A 22,340-nucleotide genomic window follows, 5' to 3' on the forward strand; every position below is an offset into this window, starting at 1 on the left:
TTGGAAGATTTTCCTTCTATTCCTGCTCCGGTGACAACGGTAACATTTTTGTATAGATTGATTCAATTATATATAAATAGAGAAGGTGAATCTCCCCAGCAGGGACCCGGGCAGCAATAAGGGCTCATGTACACTGCAGCTGATAAACTGACGTTCAGGAGCTGTTCAGCGTTTTTTTCAGCAGCCCCTGAACTCCCCCTAATGTTGTCCATGTACACATCATCATTTACAGTCGTTTACAGGCAGTTGAGTTTACAGTTGTTTTTTTGAACGCAACAAACTTGTTCAGACGTCGATTTTATCAGCGTTTCAAACGCAAAACGCTTGTAAACGTGGCAAATCGCGTTTGTAAGCATTTGCGTTTGAATTTTTTTTTTTTTAACTCTTCCAGTTCCCGATGCTGTCCAGAGCCTTTTTTCATCATGAAAAATGCATGCAAAGAGTTTTCAAGGTACTCAGATGGACAAAACACTGAACACAGGATGTTCCTCCCAAGCTTGTCACACCTTGTAATGACCAATTCACACCTCAGACCTCTCCCACCCTTGGAAACAAAAGATATGTTAATGACCATTCACACCTCAGACCTCTCCCACCCTTGGAAACAAAAGATATGTTAATGACCATTCACACCTCAGACCTCTCCTACCCTTGGAAACAAAAGATATGTTAATGAACATTCACACCTCAGACCTCTCCCATCCTTGGAAACAAAAGATATGTTAATGACCATTCACACCTCAAATTCCTCATGAGGACCCCCTGCCAGGTGGCCTTAATGATTCCCCCCACCAGACACCTTTCCCACCCTTGGAAACAAGAGAAATGTTAATGAGCAACTCACACCTAAACTAATCTCTACACATACTGCTATCTCTGCTTCTACTCTCTGTATTTCTCTGAAACAGTCTGAAATAGTTAATAATTTACCACTTTTCAGTGCATTCTGGGCATTTGGGAGGTTCTCCTGTGCTTCTCTTTAAAAACGCTTCTAAACGCAAAAGCACATAAACGCGTTATGAAAACGCAGGTAAACGGACGTTTTTTTAACCTACGTTTTCCAGCAGTCAGTTTTTATCGTTCAGAAGTGTCCCGTGTACATGGGACTAACTCTTCTAATCCTTCCCTTCCAACCACCGTCCAAAATGAAAAAAAAAAGCTTTACTGTCTGTGTCCCATTATGGAAATTTCTCTTCACTTCCAATCTCAGAGATAAGACAGGAAGTTAGAGGAAATCTCTCAAAGTGAGACAAGTGTCCCCAGAACAGGTGTCTCCACTGGCGAGATTTCCCCCTCGCCTCTTGCTTTAGGGACAATTGTGTCCTAGACAGGGGCGGACTGACCATTTGGAAACTTGGGCACTGCCCAAGGGCCGGGGGTTAGTAGGGGGCCCCATGAGATGCCCCTGGTACCATTTTCATAGGCTTTTTTGAGTTTGGGCAAGGACGCAGGGGCCCCATGATCCCCTATTGCCCCCCCCCCATGAGTTGTCAGTCCACCCCTGGTCCTAGATGTAACAGTAAATGGGAATATAACTTCTTCAGAGTCAAGCAAAATTCCCTTTCTAGGCCTTTGTCACCAGGACAGGGATCGGCACAGGAAGATTTCATCTCCACTCAGGTTCAGGTGACAACAGTTTTAGATTGGTCTTCTAACTTTAGTCCTAGGGATGTTGGTCACCAGAGCAAATAGAGGAAGCCAATCTGCCCAGTGGGGGCACAGACCGCAATAACAACCTCCCCACCCCAAAAACAAAATGTCATCTAAAATATAATTTTTAATACATACAATTAATAAAAATATTTATTTCCTATTTCCTCCAAAACAAATATATATACACTATATTGCCAAAAGTATTGGCTGGCCTTTTCATGCACATGAACTTTAATGGCCCCCCAGTTTTAGTTCGTAGGGTTCAATATTGAGTTGGCCCCACCCTTTCCACGCACATGACCTTTCATGGCCTCCCAGTCTTAGTCCGTAGGGTTCAATATTGAGTTGGCCCCGCCCTTTCCACACACATGACCTTTCATGGCCTCCCAGTCTTAGTCCGTAGGGTTCAATATTGAGTTGGCCCCGCCCTTTGCAGCTATAACAGCTTCAACTCTTCTGGGAAGGCCGTCCACAAGGTTTAGGAGGGTGTCTATGGGAAGGTTGGACCATTCTTCCAGAAGCACATTTGTCAGGTCAGGCACTGATGTCGGGGGAGGAGGCCTGGCTCGCAGTCTCCGCTCTAATTCATCCCAAAGGTGTTCTATGGGGTTGAGGTCAGGACTCTGTGCAGGACAGTCAAGTTCCTCCACCCCAAACTGGCTCCTCCATGTCTTTATGGACCTTGCTTTGTGCACTGGTGCGCAGTCATGTTGGAACAGGAAGGGGCCATCCCCAAACTCTTCCCACAAATTGGGAGCATGAAATTTTCCAAAATGTCGCCTTAAGGGTTACCTTCACTGGAACTAGGGGGCCAAGTCCAACCCCTGAGGAACACCCCCACACCATAATCCCCCCTCCACCAAACTTTACACTTGGCCCAATGCAGTCAGGCAAGTACCGTTCTCCTGGCCACACCAAGTTTGGAGGTCTTTAGCTATTGACTCTGCAGACAGTTGGCGACTTCTGCGCACTGTGCGCTTCAGCATGCGCTGACCCCGCCCTGTCATGTGACGTGGCCTACCACTTGGTGGCTGAGTTGCTGTTGTTCCCAGTGGCTTCCACTTTGTTATAATCCCACTAACAGTTGAGCGTGGAATATTTAGTAGCCAGGAAATGTCACGGATGGACTTATTGCACAGGTGACCACCTATCACGGGACCACGCTTGGAGCCACTGAGCTCCTGAGAGCGACCCATTCTTTCACCAATGTTTGTAGAAGCCGTCTGCATGCCTAGGGGATGATTGTATACACCTGTGTCCATGGAGGGGATTGGAACACCTGAATCACATGACTGGGAGGGCAGGGCAAATACTTCTGGCAATATATCTATAGATAGATAGAAAGATTATAGTTGGATGGATAGAGAGATAGATAGATAGATAGATGATAGATAGATAATAGATAGATACAGTGGGGCAAAAAAGTATTTAGTCAGCCACCAATTGTGCAAGTTCTCCCACTTACAAAGATGAGAGAGGCCTGTAATTGGCATCATAGGTAGACCTCAACTAGGAGAGACAAAATTAGAAAACAAATCCAGACAATCCCATTGGCTGATCTGGAAAGAATTTATTTGCAAATTATGGTGAAAAATAAGTATTTGGTCACCTACAAACAAGCAAGATTTCTGGCTCTCACAGACCTGTACCTTCTTCTTTAAGAGGCTCCTCTGTCCTGCACTCATTACCTGTATCAATGGCACCTGTTTGAACTTGTTATCAGTATAAAAGACACCTGTCCACAACCTCAAACAGTCACACTCCAAACTCCACTATGGTGAAGACTAAAAAGCTGTCGAAGGACACCAGAAACAAAATTGTAGACCTGCACCAGGCTGGGAAGACTGAATCTGCAATAGGCAAGCAGCTTGGTGTGAACTAATCAACTGTGGGAGCAATAATTAGAAAATGGAAGACATACAAGACCACTGATAATCTCCCTCGATCTGGGGCTCCACGCAAGATCTCACCCCGTGGGGTCAAAATGATCACAAGAACGGTGAGCAAAAATCCCAGGACCACACGGGGGGACCTAGTGAATGACCTGCAGAGAGCTGGGACCAACGTAACAAAGGCTACCATCAGTAACACACTACGCCGTCAGGGACTAAAATCCTGCAGTGCCAGACGTGTCCCCCTGCTTAAGCCAGTACATGTCCGGGCCCGTCTGAAGTTTGCTAGAGAGCATTTGGATGATCCAGAAGAGGATTGGGAGAATGTCATATGGTCAGATGAAACCAAAATAGAACTGTTTGGCAGAAACACAACTTGTCGTGTTTGGAGGAGAGAGAATGCTGAGTTGCATCCAAAGAACACCATACCTACTGTGAAGCATGGGGGTGGCAACATCATGCTTTGGGGCTGTTTCTCTGCAAAGGGTCCAGGACGACTGATCCATGTACAGGACAGAATGAATGGTGCCATGTATCGTGAGATTTTGAGTGCAAACCTCCTTCCATCAGCAAGGGCATTGACAATGAAACGTGGCTGGGTCTTCCAACATGACAATGATCCCAAACATACCGCCCGGGCAATGAAGGAGTGGCTTCGTAAGAAGCATTTCCAGGTCCTGGAGTGGCCTAGCCAGTCTCCAGATCTCAACCCCATAGAAAACCTTTGGAGGGAGTTGAAAGTCCGTGTTGCCCAGCGACAGCCCCAAAACATCACTGCTCTAGAGGAGATCTGCATGGAGGATGGGCCAACATACCAGCAACAGTGTGTGCCAACCTTGTGAAGACTTACAGGAAACGTCTGACCTCTGTCATTGCCAACAAAGGATATATAACAAAGTATTGACATGAACTATTGATATTCACTGAATACTTATTTTCCACCATAATTTGCAAATAAATTCTTTCCAAATCAGCCAATGTGATTGTCTGGATTTGTTTTCTCATTTTGTCTCTCATAGTTGAGGTCTCCCTATGATGCCAATTACAGGCCTCTCTCATCTTTGTAAGTGGGAGAACTTGTACAATTGGTGGCTGACTAAATACTTTTTTGCCCCACTGTAGATAATAGATAGATAGATAGATAGATAGATAGATAGATAATAGATAGATAGATAGATAGATAGATAGATAGATAGATAGATAATAGATAGAAAGATAGATAGATAGATAATAGATAGATAGATAGATAATAGATAGATAGATAGATAGATAGATAGATAATAGATAGAAAGATAGATAGATAGATAGATAGATAGATAGATAGATAGATAGATAGATAATAGATAGATAGATAGATAGATAGATAGATAGATAATAGATAGAAAGATAGATAGATAGATAGATAGATAGATAGATAGATAATAGATAGATAGATAGATAATAGATAGATATGAATAGATAGTTAGATAGATAGATAGATAGATAGATAGATAGATAGATAGATAGATAGATAGATAGATAATTGATAGATAGATAGATAATAGATAGATAGATAGATAGATAATTGATAGATAGATAGATAATAGATAGATAGATAGATAATAGATAGATAGATAGATAGATAGATAGATAGATAGATAGATAGATAGATAGATAGATAGATAATTGATAGATAGATAGATAATAGATAGATAATTGATAGATAGATAGATAATAGATAGATAGATAGATAGATAGATAGATAGATAGATAGATAATAGATAGATAGATAATAGATAGATAGATAGATAGATAGATAGATAGATAGATAGATAGATAATAGATAGATAGATAGATAGATAGATAGATAGATAGATAGATAGATAGATAGAGAAATATTTGTATTCATTTTCCTGTATAGATAATTTTGTCATTTCTGAGCTGCTTCATATACAAAGGATGTTTTGCAGAAGCCAATCCCGGATAGATTCTCTCCCCTCCATATCTGGGCTCATTCCAATCAGTAATGACTGAACCCTCTATAAGCAGGTTTAACCCTCCAGCAGCCAGGTGAGTGTATAATAACTCCTGATTGGCTCCTGGGGGGGTCTGTACATTTCTCAGCCTCTCAGTGTGTTGTTCTCCAGGCTCTCAGAAGCCTTGTGAAGGTCGCTCGGCTGGCTCAGGCATGCGGCATTCTGGGAGGGATCTGCACACTGACAACCTTCAGCCAACGACCTTGTTCTTGGCTGGGTTCCTGGGCCGCTCACATACCAAAGTCAGCAATCTTGGCATTCATGTGTGCATCCAGCAGGACGTTCTCAGGCTTCAGGTCCCGGTGAACCACCATATGACGGTGGCAGTAATCCACGGCTGACAGGATCTGCTGGAACAGACGCCGGGCCTCGGGTTCTTCCACCTGTGACGGGGCAGAGGAGACGTTTGTTTTGTGGACAGCCAAACTGGACTACAAATATGCCAGGGACGCATTTATAACTGTGCTGCAAAGGCCTGGATTTGGGTGACATAAATTTAACCACTTCCAGTCCGGACACTTTCACCCCCTTCCTGTCCAGGCCAATTTTCAGCTTTCAGCACTATCACACTCTGAATGACAATTGCGCGGTCATGCAACACTCTACCCGTATGAATTTTTTAGCATTTTTTTGAGACAGATAAAGCTTTATTTTTATTTTTTTTTGCTATGTAAATGAAAAAGTCCAAAAATTTTGAAAAAAAGTGTTTTTCTTATCAAATTTTGCAAATAAATAATATTTCATCATAAATCTTGGCCAAAATTTATTCCGTTATCTTTTTATTAAAAAAAAAATAACCCAAATTATTTTATAACCAAAAACTATAATTTTTAAACATTGTTTTTACATTTTATATTTTTTATATTATTTATGGTTGGTTTTTTGTACATACTGTCACCCTAGCAGTACAGTGTCACCATGGTGACACTGTACTACTTGTGGGGGGTGATGAAGATTTTTTTTTTTTTTTACCTATAAAGGCTGTAAAAGCAATCATTTCTCCTTCTCTCTGTCTGCATTCTTGCAGCCATTGAGAACTACTGTGTGAGCTGTGATTGGTCACAGCTTGTCACATGGACAAGGCTGTTGTGAATAGCCCTGTACCATGTGATCTCGGTGATCATTCACAGATTTCACACGTAGTAAGCAATGATGTCAGAAGTGACATCTTGCTTACTACTCTGCATGTGATCACTGATTGGCCAATCAGTGATCACATGATCGGGAACTCGCAGAGGTCCCGTATGACGATCGGTGTTCCACTGTGTATTCGGAGGACACGGCGGGCACTAGATCGCGGTGCTGTGCACTCCCAGTGAGTGCGCACAAGCAGGGGGCAGGAGGCTGTTTATAAACGGCCGCCTGATCCTGCACTGCTACCGCCCAGCCGTTTATATACAACGGCCAGATGGGAGGTGGTTAAAGTAAAAAAAACGCATGGCGGGCCCATGAACTCTGAACCTGCTTTCACACTGATCAGTTTTCCTTCTGTTGACCATTAAATCCTGTGGAACTCTTCACACGGCTCAGTTGCACTTTTCAAAGTCCTGCTTGCTGCATTTTTGGTGCACACAAACCAAAAACACATCGCCCCATAAAAATGAATGGAAACTGCATCAAAAATGTATCCACGGTTGCATTTTCGGTGTGGTTTTTGAGTCACGTGTCCTTTTTGACAGGTGCAAAATGCACTGGAAAGGTGGCAAAAACACATACGCGTGTCTACCATGTTTCTGCAATGGAGCAGTGTGAAAGTAGCCAGTAGGCCTGGTTCACAGTATGCAGGCTGTGGCTGATGCGTTTTCCAGATGCATTTTTTTCATGTGCATTTTTGCCATGTTTTTAGTGTGTTTTGCATTTTTGGGGGGTGTCTGTTGTTTTGAGGGAGAAACCAGCAAAAACACACCAAACACACAAGAGACAGGATTGCCCTGGGGAGACATAATGGTGGCACATGGGATACAGGATGGCTCTGGGGGGGACATAATGCTGGCGATTTAGAGACAGGCTGGCCCTGGGGGGACATAATGGTCGCACTTGGGAGACAGGATGGTTCTGGTGGGGATATAATGGTGGCACTTGGGAGACAGGATGGCTCTGGGGGGACATAATGGTGGCACTTGGGAGACAGGTTAGCATTGGGGGGACATGATGGTGGCATTTGGAGACAGGATGGTTCTTTGGGGACATAATGGTGGCACTTTAGAGAGAGGATGGCCCTGGGGGGGACATAATGGCAGCACCTGGGAGACAGGATAGCACTGGGGGAACATAATGGTGGCACGGCAGGAACATAATTGTAGCACGGGGGGGGGGCATAATGATGTCACTTTGGAGACAGGATGGTCCTGGATAGACATATTGGTGTCACTTGGAAGACATAATGGCACTAGGGGGACATAATGGTGGCACTGGGGACACATAACAGCCATCTGTTGGCGTGTTACAAAACTAGTCTCAAAACCTTTTTATACGACCTTGTAGTGCCTTTGTTATACTGCTCCCTATTGTAGTGTATTTTATATCCCTGGAGTCACCATTATGTCTCCCTGTGACACCAATAAGTACCATAGTGCCCCCATTATGTCTTCCCAGTGCCATCAGTGCAGTCTCATCAGCGCCCATCTGTGCAACCTCCAAAATGTTCGGTCTTTTTTTCGTTTAGCAAAAGACTAAAAAAAAAACATCAGAGGTGATCAAATACCACCAAAAGAAAGCTCTATTTGTCTAAAAAACAAATGATAGAAATGTCATATAGATACAGTGTTGCATGACTGCATGACCGCGCAACAGTCATTCAAAGTGTGACAGTGTTGAAAGCTGCAAGTTGGCCTAGGCCAGTGGTGGGCAACCTTTTTTTTCAACTGAGCCAAATCTCGCCAAAACCACGATTTATATTTATTTTGAGAGCCACATTTTTAAAACTGAAAATACATCCCCCATATAGTAATTCATCCCCCATAGTAATTCATCCCCCATATAGTAATTCATCCCCCATAGTAATTCATCCCCCCTATAGTAATTCATCCCCCATATAGTAATTCATCCCCCATAGTAATTCATCCCCATATAGTAATTCATCCCCCATAGTAATTCATCCCCCATATAGTAATTCATCCCCCATATAGTAATTCATCCCTCATATAGTAATTCATCCCCCATATAGTAATTAATCCGCCATATAGTAATTCATCCCCCATAGTAATTCATCCCCCATATAGTAATTCATTCCCCATAGTAATTCATCCCCCCTATAGTAATTCATCCCCCATAGTAATTCATCCCCCATATAGTAATTCATCGCCCATAGTAATTCATCCCCCATATAGTAATTCATCCCCCATAGTAATTCATCCCCCATATAGTAATTCATCCCCCATATAGTAATTCATCCCCCATAGTAATTCATCCCCCATATAGTAATTCATCCCCCATAGTAATTCATCCCCCATATAGTAATTCATCCCCCCTATAGTAATTCATCCCCCATAGTAATTCATCCCCCATATAGTAATTCATCCCCCATAGTAATTCATCCCCCATATAGTAATTCATCCCCCATAGTAATTCATCCCCCATAGTAATTCATCCCCCATATTAATTAATCCCCCATATAGTAATTCATCCCCCATATAGTAATTCACCCTCCATAGTAATTAATCCCCCATATAGTAATTCATCCCCCATAGTAATTCATCCCCCATAGTAATTAATCCCCCATAGTAATTAATCCCCCATATAGTAATTCATCCCCCATAGTAATTCATCCCCCATATAGTAATTCATCCCCCATAGTAATTCATCCCCCATAGTAATTCATCCCCCATATAGTAATTCATCCCCCATAGTAATTCATCCCCCATATAGTAATTCATCCCCCATATAGTAATTCATCCCCCATAGTAATTCATCCCCCATATAGTAATTCATCCCCCATATAGTAATTAATCCCCCATATAGTAATTCATCCCCCATATAGTAATTCATCCCCCATAGTAATTAATCCCCCATATAGTAATTCATCCCCCATAGTAATTAATCCCCCATATAGTAATTCATCCCCCATAGTAATTCATCCCCCATAGTAATTCATCCCCCATAGTAATTCATCCCCCATATAGTAATTCATCCCCCATATAGTAATTCATCCCCCATATAGTAATACATCCCCCATAGTAATTCATCCCCCATATAGTAATTCATCCCCCATATAGTAATTCATCCCCCCATATAGTAATTCATCCCCCATATAGTAATTCATCCCCCATAGTAATTCATCCCCCATAGTAATTCATCCCCCATATAGTAGTTCATCCCCCCTATAGTAATTCATTCCCCATATTGTATCAATTCACTTACCTTTGCTCCGCGCGTTCCTCTCGCCGTGTTCCCGCGCCGTTCCGGTCTTCAGGGCGGACTGTGAGAGGAGAGGAGTTCGTCACGCTGCCCCGCCTACATCCTGACAGCCAATGTTTGCCACGCTCCGCGGTCCGGATTAAAAGGTCCGCCGGGCCGTATGCGGGCCGTAGTTTGCCCATTGCTGGGCTAGCTGCAGAGTCCTGACTTTTGGGGCAGCCGCCCGAGAGGAGGGAGGGGAGCGGGCGCCCGGCACACAGAAGAGCCGCATTAATGTGTGTAAAGAGCCGCATGTGGCTCGCGAGCCGCGGCTTGCCGACCACTGGCATAGGCAGGAAGGCAGTGAAGTGGTCACACTAACTACATTCTATTTATGGGTAATCTTTGAATTCACTGAGTAGGAATATTGAGACAACGGGGACACCAGGACAATGACAGCACAGAGATTTTCCAGCATGCTGGGCACGCTCTGACTCACCCGGCCATGTTTGCATATATAGTCGAATAACTCTCCTCCGGCGACGTACTCCATCACCATGAAGAAGTCGGTTGGAGTGCTGATCACCTGGTACCTTCAAAAGAACAAATTCCAGTTATTATTTATTTATATTTGTTCAATAATTAGTTGGTTGATGTTTTTTTCTTTACACAAATTAATGTGTTTAAAGGGTAACCCCCACTTTCTTGAAAAAGAAAAATGATTAAAAAAAAAACATATACAGTTGTGTTCAAAATAATAGCAGTGTGTTGAAAAAAGCGATTAAAGCTGAAAATCCTTCTAATACTTTTATTTCCATCCACACAAATGCATTGGGAACACGACACATTCTATTCCAAATCACAACATGAAGAAAAATACATCAAATTTGTGTTGTTCCTCTAAAAAAATGGAAGAAAAGTGAATATTAGACGGTTCAAAAAAATCGCAGTGTTTGTATTCTTCTTTACAAACTCAAACATTCACTATATAAACTGAGAAATGTTTGAAGATTTTGCTTTCCTTTGAATGACTTCATGAATATTTGGTTGTAGTCGCACTGTTTCTGAGAACTGCTGTACATCTGTGTTGCATGGAGTCCCCCAACTTCTGGCCCCTGTGATCAGGTATTCCAGCCCAGGATGATTGGACCACATTCCACAGTTCTTCTCTATTTCTTGGTTTTGCCTCAGAAACGGCATTTTTGATGTCACCCCACAAGTTTTCTATTGGATGAAGATCCGGGGATTGGGCTGGCCACTCCATAACGTCCATCTTGTTGGTCTGGAACCAAGATGTTGCACGTTTACTGGTGCGTTTGGGGTCGTTGTCTTGTTGGAACACCCATTTCAAGGGCATTTCCTCTTCAGCATAAGGCAGCATGACCTCTTCAAGTATTCTGATGGATTCAAACTGATCCATGATCCCTGGTATGCGATAAATAGGCCCAACACCGTAGTATGAGAAACATCCCCATATCATGATGCTTGCACCACCATGCTTCACTGTCTTCACAGTGTCCTGTGGCTTGAATTCAGTGTTTGGGGGTCGTCTGACAAACTGTCTCCGCCCACTAGACCCAAAAAGAACAATCTTACTTTCATCAGTCCACAAAACGTTGCGCCATTTCTCTTTAGGCCGGTCAATGTGCTCTTTGGCAGATTGTAACCTCTTCAGCACACGTCTTTTTCCCAACAGTGGGACTTTGCGGGGACTTCTTGCAGATAGCTTGGCTTCACATCGGCGTCTTCTAATTGTAACAGTCCTCACAGGGAACGTCACACCTTCTTTCATCTTCCTGGAGCTGATTGTTGGCTGAGTCCGCGCCATTTTGGCTATTCTTCTATCCATTCCAATGGTAGTTTTTCGCTTTCTTCCACGTCTTTCAGGTTTTGGTTGCCATTTTAAAGCATTTGCCATCATTTTAGCTGAGCAGCCGATCATTTTCTGCACTTCTTTATATGTTTTCCCCTCTCCAATCAACTTTTTAATCAAGGTACGATGTTCTTCTGAACAATGTCTGGAACGACCCATTTTCCTCAGAATTTCAGAGAGAAATGCACTGTAACCAGCAGGTACAACATTTGCTGCCTTCCTTCCTTTAATAAGGGCAATAATTGCCACCTGTTTTTCAAAGAATGAATGACCTCACTAATAGAACTCCACACTGCTATTATTTTGAACACGCCCCTTTCAATGAGTGATTCAATGACACAGAATCAGCAGCATGCATGTCATGACTGTTGGGTCTGTTGGATTTCTATTACTCTACTACACCTGCTAGGAAATTATTTGCCATGTAGAAATATCATTTCCACCAAAAACAGTGATGGATCCGGTTAGTGATGTCTGACTGCTATTATTTTGAACACAACTGTACATGGGCTACATGAGTCAGATTGTAATGTTCCCTATAAAAATAAAATTTCCTTCTCAATCTGCAGTTGCTGTAATTTCCTGTAAAATTCAACCTGGAGGCATTCTATACACAGATGGCATTTCCTGCATGTGTGATTGGCTCACTGATTTTCCCAGAAGTCTGCACTAAGATACAAGTCAGATTTTAGGCATTCCCTGCAATAGGTACTCCAGTTTCGGCAAGATACTCTACATGGGTTAGATACTTCTAAAAGGGATGCGGCTTTTCTCATCAGAACACTGGCAGCGCGCCGGGTGATTACAATGCACCAGATCCTCCCATTCAGAATGAGTCTGCAATCGGTCTGGTGGAACAAACAGCTATTTCTTCACAGCAACAAAAGGTAGGAATCTGATACAAAGTTTGTTAAAATCCCTGCAATGTGCACAGATCGCTCAGAGGGGAACGTTTTTTTTTCTCAACAGGGTTCATTCACACTAGAATGCGGTGCGGGAAAGCCACGTTCATGTGCAGCTTCCCGGACTGCATTCCAATCACAATTCCTTATGATATGCTGGGGGGGGGAGGGGGGTCAGTTAAAGTTAACCACTTCCAGTTCGGACACATTCACCCCCTTCCTGTCCAGGCCAATTTTCAGCTTTCAGCACTGTCACACTTTGAATGACAATTGCGCGGTCATGCAACACTGTACCCATATGATTTTTTTTGAGACAGATAGAACTTTATTTTGGTGGGATTTTTATTTTTTTTTGCTATATAAATGAAAAAGTCCAAAAATGTTGAAAAAACGTTTTTCTTATAAACATTTGCAAATAAATAATCTTTCTTTATAAATCTTGACCAAAATGTATTCAATTATCTTTTTAGTAAAAAAAAAGAAAACCCAAATTAGTTTATAACCAAAAATTATAATTTTTCAAAATCTATTTTTTACATTTTTATTTTATTTTTTTATATTATTATTTATGGGGGTTTTTTTTACATACTGTCACCCTAGCAGTACAGTGTCACCATGGTGACACTGTACTACTTGTGGGGGGTGATGAAGATTTTATTTTTTTTTACACTGATTGCTTTTACACCCATAAAGGCTATAAAAGCAATAATTTCTCCTTCTCTCTGGCTGCATTCTTGCAGCCATTGAGAACTACTGTGTGAGCTGTGATTGGTCACAGCTTGTCACATGGTACAAGGCTGTTGTGAATAGCCCTGTACCATGTGATCTCTGTGATCATTCACAGATTTCACACATAGTAAGCAATGATGTCAGAAGTGACATCTTACTTACTCCTATTCATGTGATCACTAATTGGCCAATCAGTGATCACATGATCAGGACCTCACACAGAGGTCCCGTACAGCGATCGGTGTCTGGAGGACACAGCGGGCACCGGATCGCGGTGCCACGCGCTCCCAGGGAGTGCGCATAGTCCAAAATGGCGGGCTTGGAATCGCACCACATAGGCCTGCTTATGAATCGCACAGGAACGCACATTCCCATGCGATTCAGATTAGGGCAGAGTGCGAACTGGTCCTTAAGGGTAATTCCAATTCCATGGAGGTCATTTCCTATTTGTGTTACTGGCTTACTGAATTTCCCAGAAGTCTGCACTAAGATGCAAGTCAGATTTTGGGCATCCCCTGCAACAAAAATGTCATTTCTGGTGAGACAATCCAAAAGGAAAATCACATCTAAAGGGATGCAGACCCTGACGCTTTCCTCCTTAGAGCTCTGAAAGTGCAGCTGATAATTTTACATTCACTCTGCACATGGATGCAGACAAACAAACAGCTATTTCTTCAGAATAACAAAAAGGTAGGAATCTGCAACAAAGTTTGTGAAAGTCCCTGCAATGTACATAGATCACCCGGGGGGGGGGGTTATTTTATTAACAGAAGTGGAGTTACTCTTTAAGGGACTACTTCACTTTCAGGTCCGCTTTTCTGCCAGCCCAATTTGAAGGAAATTCCCCAAAACATGAATGGTTTTACAGGTGGAGGCCACTGACATTTCTTTCCCTGCTCATCTTTTCTGACTGTTTTTCACTAGTTTTGCATTTGGCTAGGGTCAGTGTCACTACTGGTATCATGAGGCCATACCTGGACCCTACAGAGGTTGCACAGGCTGTCCAACTCCTCCAGGATGGCACATCAATACGTGTCATTGCCAGAAGGTTTGCTGTGTCTCCCAGCACAGTCTCAAGAGCATGGAGGAGATTCCAGGAGACAGGCAGTTACTCTAGGAGAGCTGGACAGGGCCGTAGAAGGTCCTTAACCCATCAGCAGGACCGGTATCTGCTCCTTTGTGCAAGGAGGAACAGGATGAGCCCTGCCAGAGCCCTACAAAATGACCTCCAGCAGGCCACTGGTGTGAATGTCTCTGACCAAACAATCAGAAAGAGACTTCATGAGGGTGGTCTGAGGGCCCGACATCCTCTAGTGGGCCCTGTGCTCACTGCCCGGCACCATAGAGCTCGATTGGCATTTGCCATTGAACACCAGAATTGGCAGGTCCACCACTGGCCCCCTGTGCTTTTCACAGATGAGAGCAGGTTCACCCTGAGCACATGTGACAGACGTGAAAGGGTCTGGAGAAGCCGTGGAGAACGTTCTGCTGCCTGTAACATGGTTCAGCATGACTGTTTTGTTGGTGGGTCAGTGATGGTCTGGGGGGGCATATCCACTAATGATGTTTGGAATGTCTCGAGGAATTGGCAGCCGTTGGGAGACTGACACCTCTCTGATCGTGTTATTTCATATTTACAAAACATTAGTGACACCATGTTCGTGAAATGCCACTCTGAATGACAGCGCTGCCTTTCATGCTACGCTTAATGTAACACGCCATGTATATATACAGTGGGGATCGAAAGTTTGGGCACCCCAGCTAAAAATTTGTATTAATGTGCATAAAGAAGCCAAGGAAAGATGGAAAAATCTCCAAAAGGCATCAAATTACAGATTAGACATTCTTATAATATGTCAACAAAAGTTAGATTTTATTTCCATCATTTACACTTTCAAAATAACAGAAAACAAAAAAATGGCGTCTGCAAAAGTTTGGGCACCCTGCAGAATTTATAGCATGCACTGCCCCCTTTGCCAAGCTGAGACCTGCCAGTGTCATGCATTGTTCTCAATCATCGTCTGGGAAGACCAGGTGATGTCAATCTCAAAGGTTTTAAATGCCCAGACTCATCTGACCTTGCCCCAACAATCAGCACCATGGGTTCTTCTAAGCAGTTGTCTAGAAAACTGAAACTGAAAATAGTTGACGCTCACAAAGCTGGAGAAGGCTATAAGAAGATAGCAAAGCGTTTTCAGATGTCAATATCCTCTGTTCGGAATGTAATTAAGAAATGGCAGTCATCAGGAACAGTGGAAGTTAAAGCAACATCTTGAAGACCAAGAAAAATATCAGACAGAACAGCTCGCAGGATTGTGAGAAAAACAATTCAAAACCCACGTTTGACTGCACAATCCCTCCAGAAAGATCTGGCAGACACTGGAGTTGTGGTACACTATTCCACTATAAAGAGATACTTGTACAAATATGGTCTTCATGGAAGAGTCATCAGATGAAAACCTCTTCTACCTCCTCACCACAAAAATCATCGTTTGAACTTTGCAAATGAACATATAGACAAGCCTGATGCATTTTGGAAACAAGTTCTGTGGACCGATGAGGTTAAAATTGAACTTTTTGGCCGGAATGAGCAAAGGTACGTTTGGAGAAGAAGGGGCACGGAATTTAATGAAAAGAACCTCTGTCCAACTGTTAAGCATGGGGTTGGATCAATCATGCTTTGGGGTTGTGTTGCAGCCAGTGGCACTGGGAACATCTCACGAGTAGAAGGAAAAATGGATTCAATAAAATGACAGCAAATTTTGGATGGTAACTTGATGCCATCTGTGAAAAAGCTGAAGTTAAAGAGAGGATGGCTTCTACAAATGGATAACGATCCTAAACACACCTCGAAATCCACGGGGGATTACATCAAGAGGCGTAAACTGAAGGTTTTGCCATGGCCTTCACAATCTCCTGACCTCAACATAATTGAAAATCTATGGATAGACCTTAAAAGAGCCGTGCGTGACAGACAGCCCAGAAATCTCAATGAACTGGAAGACTTTTGTAAGGAAGAATGGGCAAAGATACCTCAAACAAGAATTGAAAGACTCTTGGCTGGCTACAAAAAGCGTTTACAAGCTGTGATACTTGCCAAAGGGGGCAGTACAAGATATTAACTCTGCAGGGGGCCCAAACTTTTGCAGACGCCATTTTTTTGTTTTCTGTTATTTTGAAAGTGTAAGTGATGGAAATAAAATCTAACTTTTGTTGACATATTATAAGAATGTCTAATCTGTAATTTGATGCCTTTTGGAGATTTTTCCATCTTTCCTTGGCTTCTTTATGCACATTAATACAAATTTTTAGCTGGGGTGCCCAAACTTTCGATCCCCACTGTATATATTTACACGGCTCAAAAAATGAAAGGAACACTATAATCAGAGTCTAGCATCAAGTCAATGAAACTCCTGGGATATTGATCTGGTCAGGTAAGTAGCAGAGGGGGTTGTTCATCAGTTTCAGCTGCTGTGGCGTTAATGAAATGAACAACAGGTGCACTAGATGGGCAACAATGAGATGACCCCCAAAACAGGAATGGTTTTGCAGGTGGAGGCCACTGGCATTTTTTTCCCTACTCATCTTTTCTGACTGTTTTTCACTAGTTATGCATTTGGCTAGGGTCAGTGTCACTACTGGTAGCATGAGGCCATACCTGGACCCTACAGAGGTTGCACAGGCAGTCCATCTCCTCCAGGATGGCCCATCAATACACAACACATGTCATTGCCAGAAGGTTTGCTGTGTCTCCCAACACAGTCTCAAGAGCATGGAGGAGATTCCAGGAGACCGGCAGTTACTCTAGGAGAGCTGGACAGGGCCGTAAAAGGTCCTTAACCCATCAGCAGGACTGGTATCTGCTCCTTTGTGCAAGGAGGAACAGGATGAGCTCTGCCAGAGCCCTACAAAATGACCTCCAGCAGGCCACTGGTGTGATTGTCTCTGACCAATCAGAAACAGACTTCATGAGCGTGGCCTGAGGGCCTGACATCCTCTAGTGGGCCCTGTGCTCACTGCCCGGCACCATAGAGCTGGATTGGCATTTGCCATTGAAGCAGCATTTATACTGCTACAAAAAATTATCAGATCTCAATGGGGAAAAATATCATGCTGGACATCTGACTGATATGGTCCCGGCCAATGATTGACCACCAGGCAGTGGTGTATTTAGGTTTTGTGCTGCCCTAGAGAGAGAGAGACTCACCACCACAGCTCTCCAGAATCCCGACTGCCTTCCCGATGAGTAGGGGAAAAAAATGTCAGTGGCCTCCACCTGTAAAACCATTCCTGTTTTGGGGGTTGTCTCATTGTTGCCCATCTAGTGCACCTGTTGTTAATTTAATTAACACCAAAGAAGCTGAAACTGATGAACAACCCCCTCTGCGACTTACCTGACCAGATCAATATCCCAGGAGTGTCATTGACTTGATCCTTGACTCTGATTACAAATTCTTCCTTTAATTTTTTTTGAGCAGTATATATTTGTGTATATATATATATATATATATATATATATAAATACACACACAGTCTCACAGTCTCCCCTATTATGTATGTGACCTTGTTGATGGATAAATAATAAAAAAAAAGAATTAATAAATAAAATAATAATCATTTTAAAATATTTTATATATATATACAGTTGTGTTCAAAATAATAGCAGTCAGACATCACTAACCGGATCAATCACTGTTTTTGGTGGAAATGATATTTCTACATGGCAAATAATTTCCTAGCAGGTGTAGTAGAGTCATAGAAATCCAACAGACCCAACAGTCATGACATGCATGCTGCTGATTCTGTGTCATTGAATCACTCATTGAAAGGGGCGTGTTCAAAATAATAGCCGTGTGGAGTTCTATTAGTGAGGTCATTCATTCTTTGAAAAACAGGTGGCAATTATTGCCCTTATTTAAGGAAGGAAGGCAGCAAATGTTGTACATGCTGGTTACAGTGCATTTCTCTCTGAAATTCTGAGGAAAATGGGTCGTTCCAGACATTGTTCAGAAGAACAGCGTACCTTGATTAAAAAGTTGATTGGAGAGGGGAAAACATATAAAGAAGTGCAGAAAATGATCGGCTGCTCAGCTAAAATGATCGCAAATGCTTTAAAATGGCAACCAAAACCTGAAAGACGTGGAAGAAAGCGAAAAACTACCATTGGAATGGATAGAAGAATATCCAAAATTGCGCGGACTCAGCCAACAATCAGCTCCAGGAAGATGAAAGAAGGTGTGACGTTCCCTGTGAGGACTGTTACAATTAGAAGACGCCTATGTGAAGCCAAGCTATCTGCAAGAAGTCCCCGCAAAGTCCCACTGTTGGAAAAAAGACGTGTGCTGAAGAGGTTACAATCTGCCAAAGAGCACATTGACCGGCCTAAAGAGAAATGGCGCAACATTTTGTGGACTGATGAAAGTAAGATTGTTCTTTTTGGGTCTAGTGGGCGGAGACAGTTTGTCAGACGACCCCAAACACTGAATTCAAGCCACAGTACACTGTGAAGACCGTGAAGCATGGTGGTGCAAGCATCATGATATGGGGATGTTTCTCATACTACGGTGTTGGGCCTATTTATCGCATACCAGGGATCATGGATCAGTTTGAATACATCAGAATACTTGAAGAGGTCATGCTGCCTTATGCTGAAGAGGAAATGCCCTTGAAATGGGTGTTCCAACAAGACAACGACCCCAAACACACCAGTAAACGTGCAACATCTTGGTTCCAGACCAACAAGATGGACGTTATGGAGTGCCAGCCCAATCCCCGGATCTTCATCCAATAGAAAACTTGTGGGGTGACATCAAAAATGCAGTTTCTGAGGCAAAACCAAGAAATAGAGAAGAACTGTGGAATGTGGTCCAATCATCCTGTGCTGGAATACCTGATCACAGGGGCCAGAAGTTGGGTGACTCCATGCAACACAGATGTACAGCAGTTCTCAGAAACAGTGCGACTACAACCAAATATTCATGAAGTCATTCAAAGGAAAGCAAAATCTTCAAACATTTCTCAGTTTATATAGTGAATGTTGGAGTTTGTAAAGAAGAATACAAATACTGCCATTTTTTTTGAACCGTCTAATATTCACTTTTCTTCAATTTATTTAGAGGAACAACACAAATTTGATGTATTTTTCTTCATGTTTTGATTTGGAATAGAATGTGTCGTGTTCCCAATGCATTTGTGTGGATGGAAATAAAAGCTATTAGAAGGATTTTCAGCTTTATTCACTTTTTTTCAACACACTGCTATTATTTTGAACACAACTGTATATATATATATATATATATATATATATATATATATATATATATACAAATCAGTTTTTGGATGTAAAAGATTTTTTAATTAAAATAAAATTGCCTAACACAGTTATAATTTCCCTTTAAATAGAAAATGACAAAAACTGCTAATTTCCCGCTGCTGATTACTCGACAACAGAACAAAAGTGTTTAGGCATTATTCAATCTACTCATGATACATGGTACATGGTTACAGACACGTGTGATTGGATCCCTTTAAGGAGCAAACATCTATTCCTGCAGTGGGTGGTGTAAGAAGAGACACCGTTCCGTGTGAAATGTAATTTAGGATATCCTGGAACAGATTGTATCCTGTCTACAAGGACACACAGAGACTCTACAGGAGGCGCCTACGCTCAACTGGTATAGATCCAATCCTGGATATACACAGAGAATGGTGGTGTTAAAGGGAACCTGTCATTGCAAGTATGAGCTGAAACCAATATAAGCTCCTAATGGGGGGGGGGGGGGGGGACTGTGGCTATAACCAAGAGCCTGCCATCAATAAGGTAGGTCCCACACGTCCCTCACTGGGCCAGGACTTGAGCTTTCCAAACACAAGGAAGCATAAGCATTAGCGATTGCTGAGCTACAGGTCTGACTCAGTAAGGGGTGTGTCAGACGGCAGGGGTGTGTCTCGGCAGAGAGACCGCTGCTTCCACACACAGAGAAAGGGCCTCTCTGCAGCATGCTGGCAAGGGACAGGCTTTTCTACCTAGGCTGTGGCTGCTTTCTAAGAAAATAACCTGTAAAATGTTGAACCATTTTTTGTTTCACAGCGCATTTATGAGCATGATGGGAAAAGGTGCAATTTTGCACGCGTTCCTGGCACGCACATGTGTGAACGTATCCTTAGTTTTACTTTAACTACTAAGGAGTTAATGAGAAATTGATTATATTTTTCTAAATGATATAATACGCAGTTACAAGGTCACACTGTTCATCTACATATGAATGAAATAATAAATACAATGTAACAATACTTTGACACATTGTATTTGCTCAATGACACTTGTAGATTATCTGCAAGTGTCATTTTACATAATAGTGGCTGCCTTTTGACAGCTGCTCCCGATGTGGAACACAAAGCAAATCCTGGCTGTCATTTTGACAGCCAGTAATTACCAATAAAAATGGCGGTGGAAGAGGCGGCAAAGGATGAGGAGCTGAACATAGTAGAAGCACCCTATAACTTTGCTGACGCTGAAACTTTCTAGGACTCCTCTGTGATCAAGACCTGGTGGGTGGGGTGAAATGCGTCAAAATTGTGGTTGGGATGGCTGAGGCCATCCCACACATCAGATCTAACGGGTGGTCAGAGCAGCGTCCTTTTTCCCCTCTTCCTTTCTAGGACATTTCTTATGTTCACTATCCTCAAGTGGGCAAAGCCAAGGACAAGTCATTGGATGTGTCGCGCTCCTAAAAAGAAATTTTTCTTAGTGATGTGTGATATGTATAAAATGAATAAATCTAAATAAATATTACATAAATATTAATACATTGTGATGTGATATATATTAAAAACTCCCAGTGCTGTAATTAATTGAATTGTGATTAAAATTTTTTTTTTTTTTTTTTATATCTTATTTGTTCATTGTCACACAGTATTTTGAGTATGTGTTTTATGTGTTGATGCACCATTATATTTGAAGGAGTTAATTAATTTTTTATAAGTATTTCTGTGCCACCATAGTAGTTCACAAGTACACACTTTCACAAGGACAAGTCATCCTCTGTGATTGGCTTAGGGCAGATCTGAGATTTAAACACAATACTCCAGACAACAGTGCCCGCCCCCGAGGGGATCTATCACTGGCACTGTGTGGAAAGGGATAGTGCAGATACTTTGTTGCATTTTAGAGATAAGACGTGATCTGGGTAACAGACCAACTTCTGCTCTATTTTCCGCACATCCACCCCATGAGCCCCAGATATATCTCCATCATCTTTTCGAGTGATAGAACAATGTGTGCTGGGGACACGTACAGCTTGATTATGTGAGGGTGCCGGAATAACTTGAGGTTCTGGATTTCACGCTTGATTTTACCGACCACGTCCAAATTACGGATCTTCTGTCTGTTCAAGATCTTCACAGCCACTTTATGTCCGGTCAGCTGATGTTCCCCCACTGGAAAGAGAGATAGGAGACTGTTAGAGCCCCCCCTTGTCTGTATTATTCCTAGAATTATCTATTTATCTCATAAAGCGCTGAGCAAACTGTTGGCGCTATATAAATCCTGTGTAGTAATAATAATAATAATAACAATACTTTAACTCTATATCCTAAAAATCTATATTTATCCTATCTATCTATCTATCTATCTATCTATCTATCTATCTATCTATCTATCTATCTCTCTCTCTCTCTCTCTCTATCTATCTATCTATCTATCTATCTATCTATTCATATCTATCTATCTATCTATCTATCTATTATCTATCTATCTATCTATCTATCTATTATCTATCTATCTATCTATCTATCTATCTATCTATCTATTATCTATCTATCTATCTATCTATCTATCTATTATCTATCTATCTATCTATCTATCTATCTATCTATTATCTATCTATCTATTATCTATCTATCTATCTATCTATCTATCTATCTATCTCTCTCTCTCTCT

General features: G+C 42.2%; 1 protein-coding gene across 1 annotated transcript in view; it reads right to left on the reverse strand.

The window, feature by feature from the left end:
• Positions 1 to 22,340, reverse strand: part of PRKAA2 (protein kinase AMP-activated catalytic subunit alpha 2) — a 63,254-nt gene that overhangs the window by 21,133 nt on the left and 19,781 nt on the right. Inside the window, exons 2-4 of the mRNA XM_089656567.1 lie at positions 21,697 to 21,838; positions 10,395 to 10,488; positions 5,799 to 5,943 (exon numbers count right to left, since the gene is read on the reverse strand). Of these exons, the coding sequence (XP_089512693.1) occupies positions 5,799 to 5,943; positions 10,395 to 10,488; positions 21,697 to 21,838 (381 nt within the window). The remainder of the gene's footprint in view (positions 1 to 5,798; positions 5,944 to 10,394; positions 10,489 to 21,696; positions 21,839 to 22,340) is intronic.

This window comes from Staurois parvus, unplaced genomic scaffold (assembly GCF_062004578.1).
Source record: "Staurois parvus isolate SC_StPar_1 unplaced genomic scaffold, SC_StPar_1.0 ptg000917l, whole genome shotgun sequence".
Lineage (NCBI taxonomy): Eukaryota > Metazoa > Chordata > Amphibia > Anura > Ranidae > Staurois > Staurois parvus.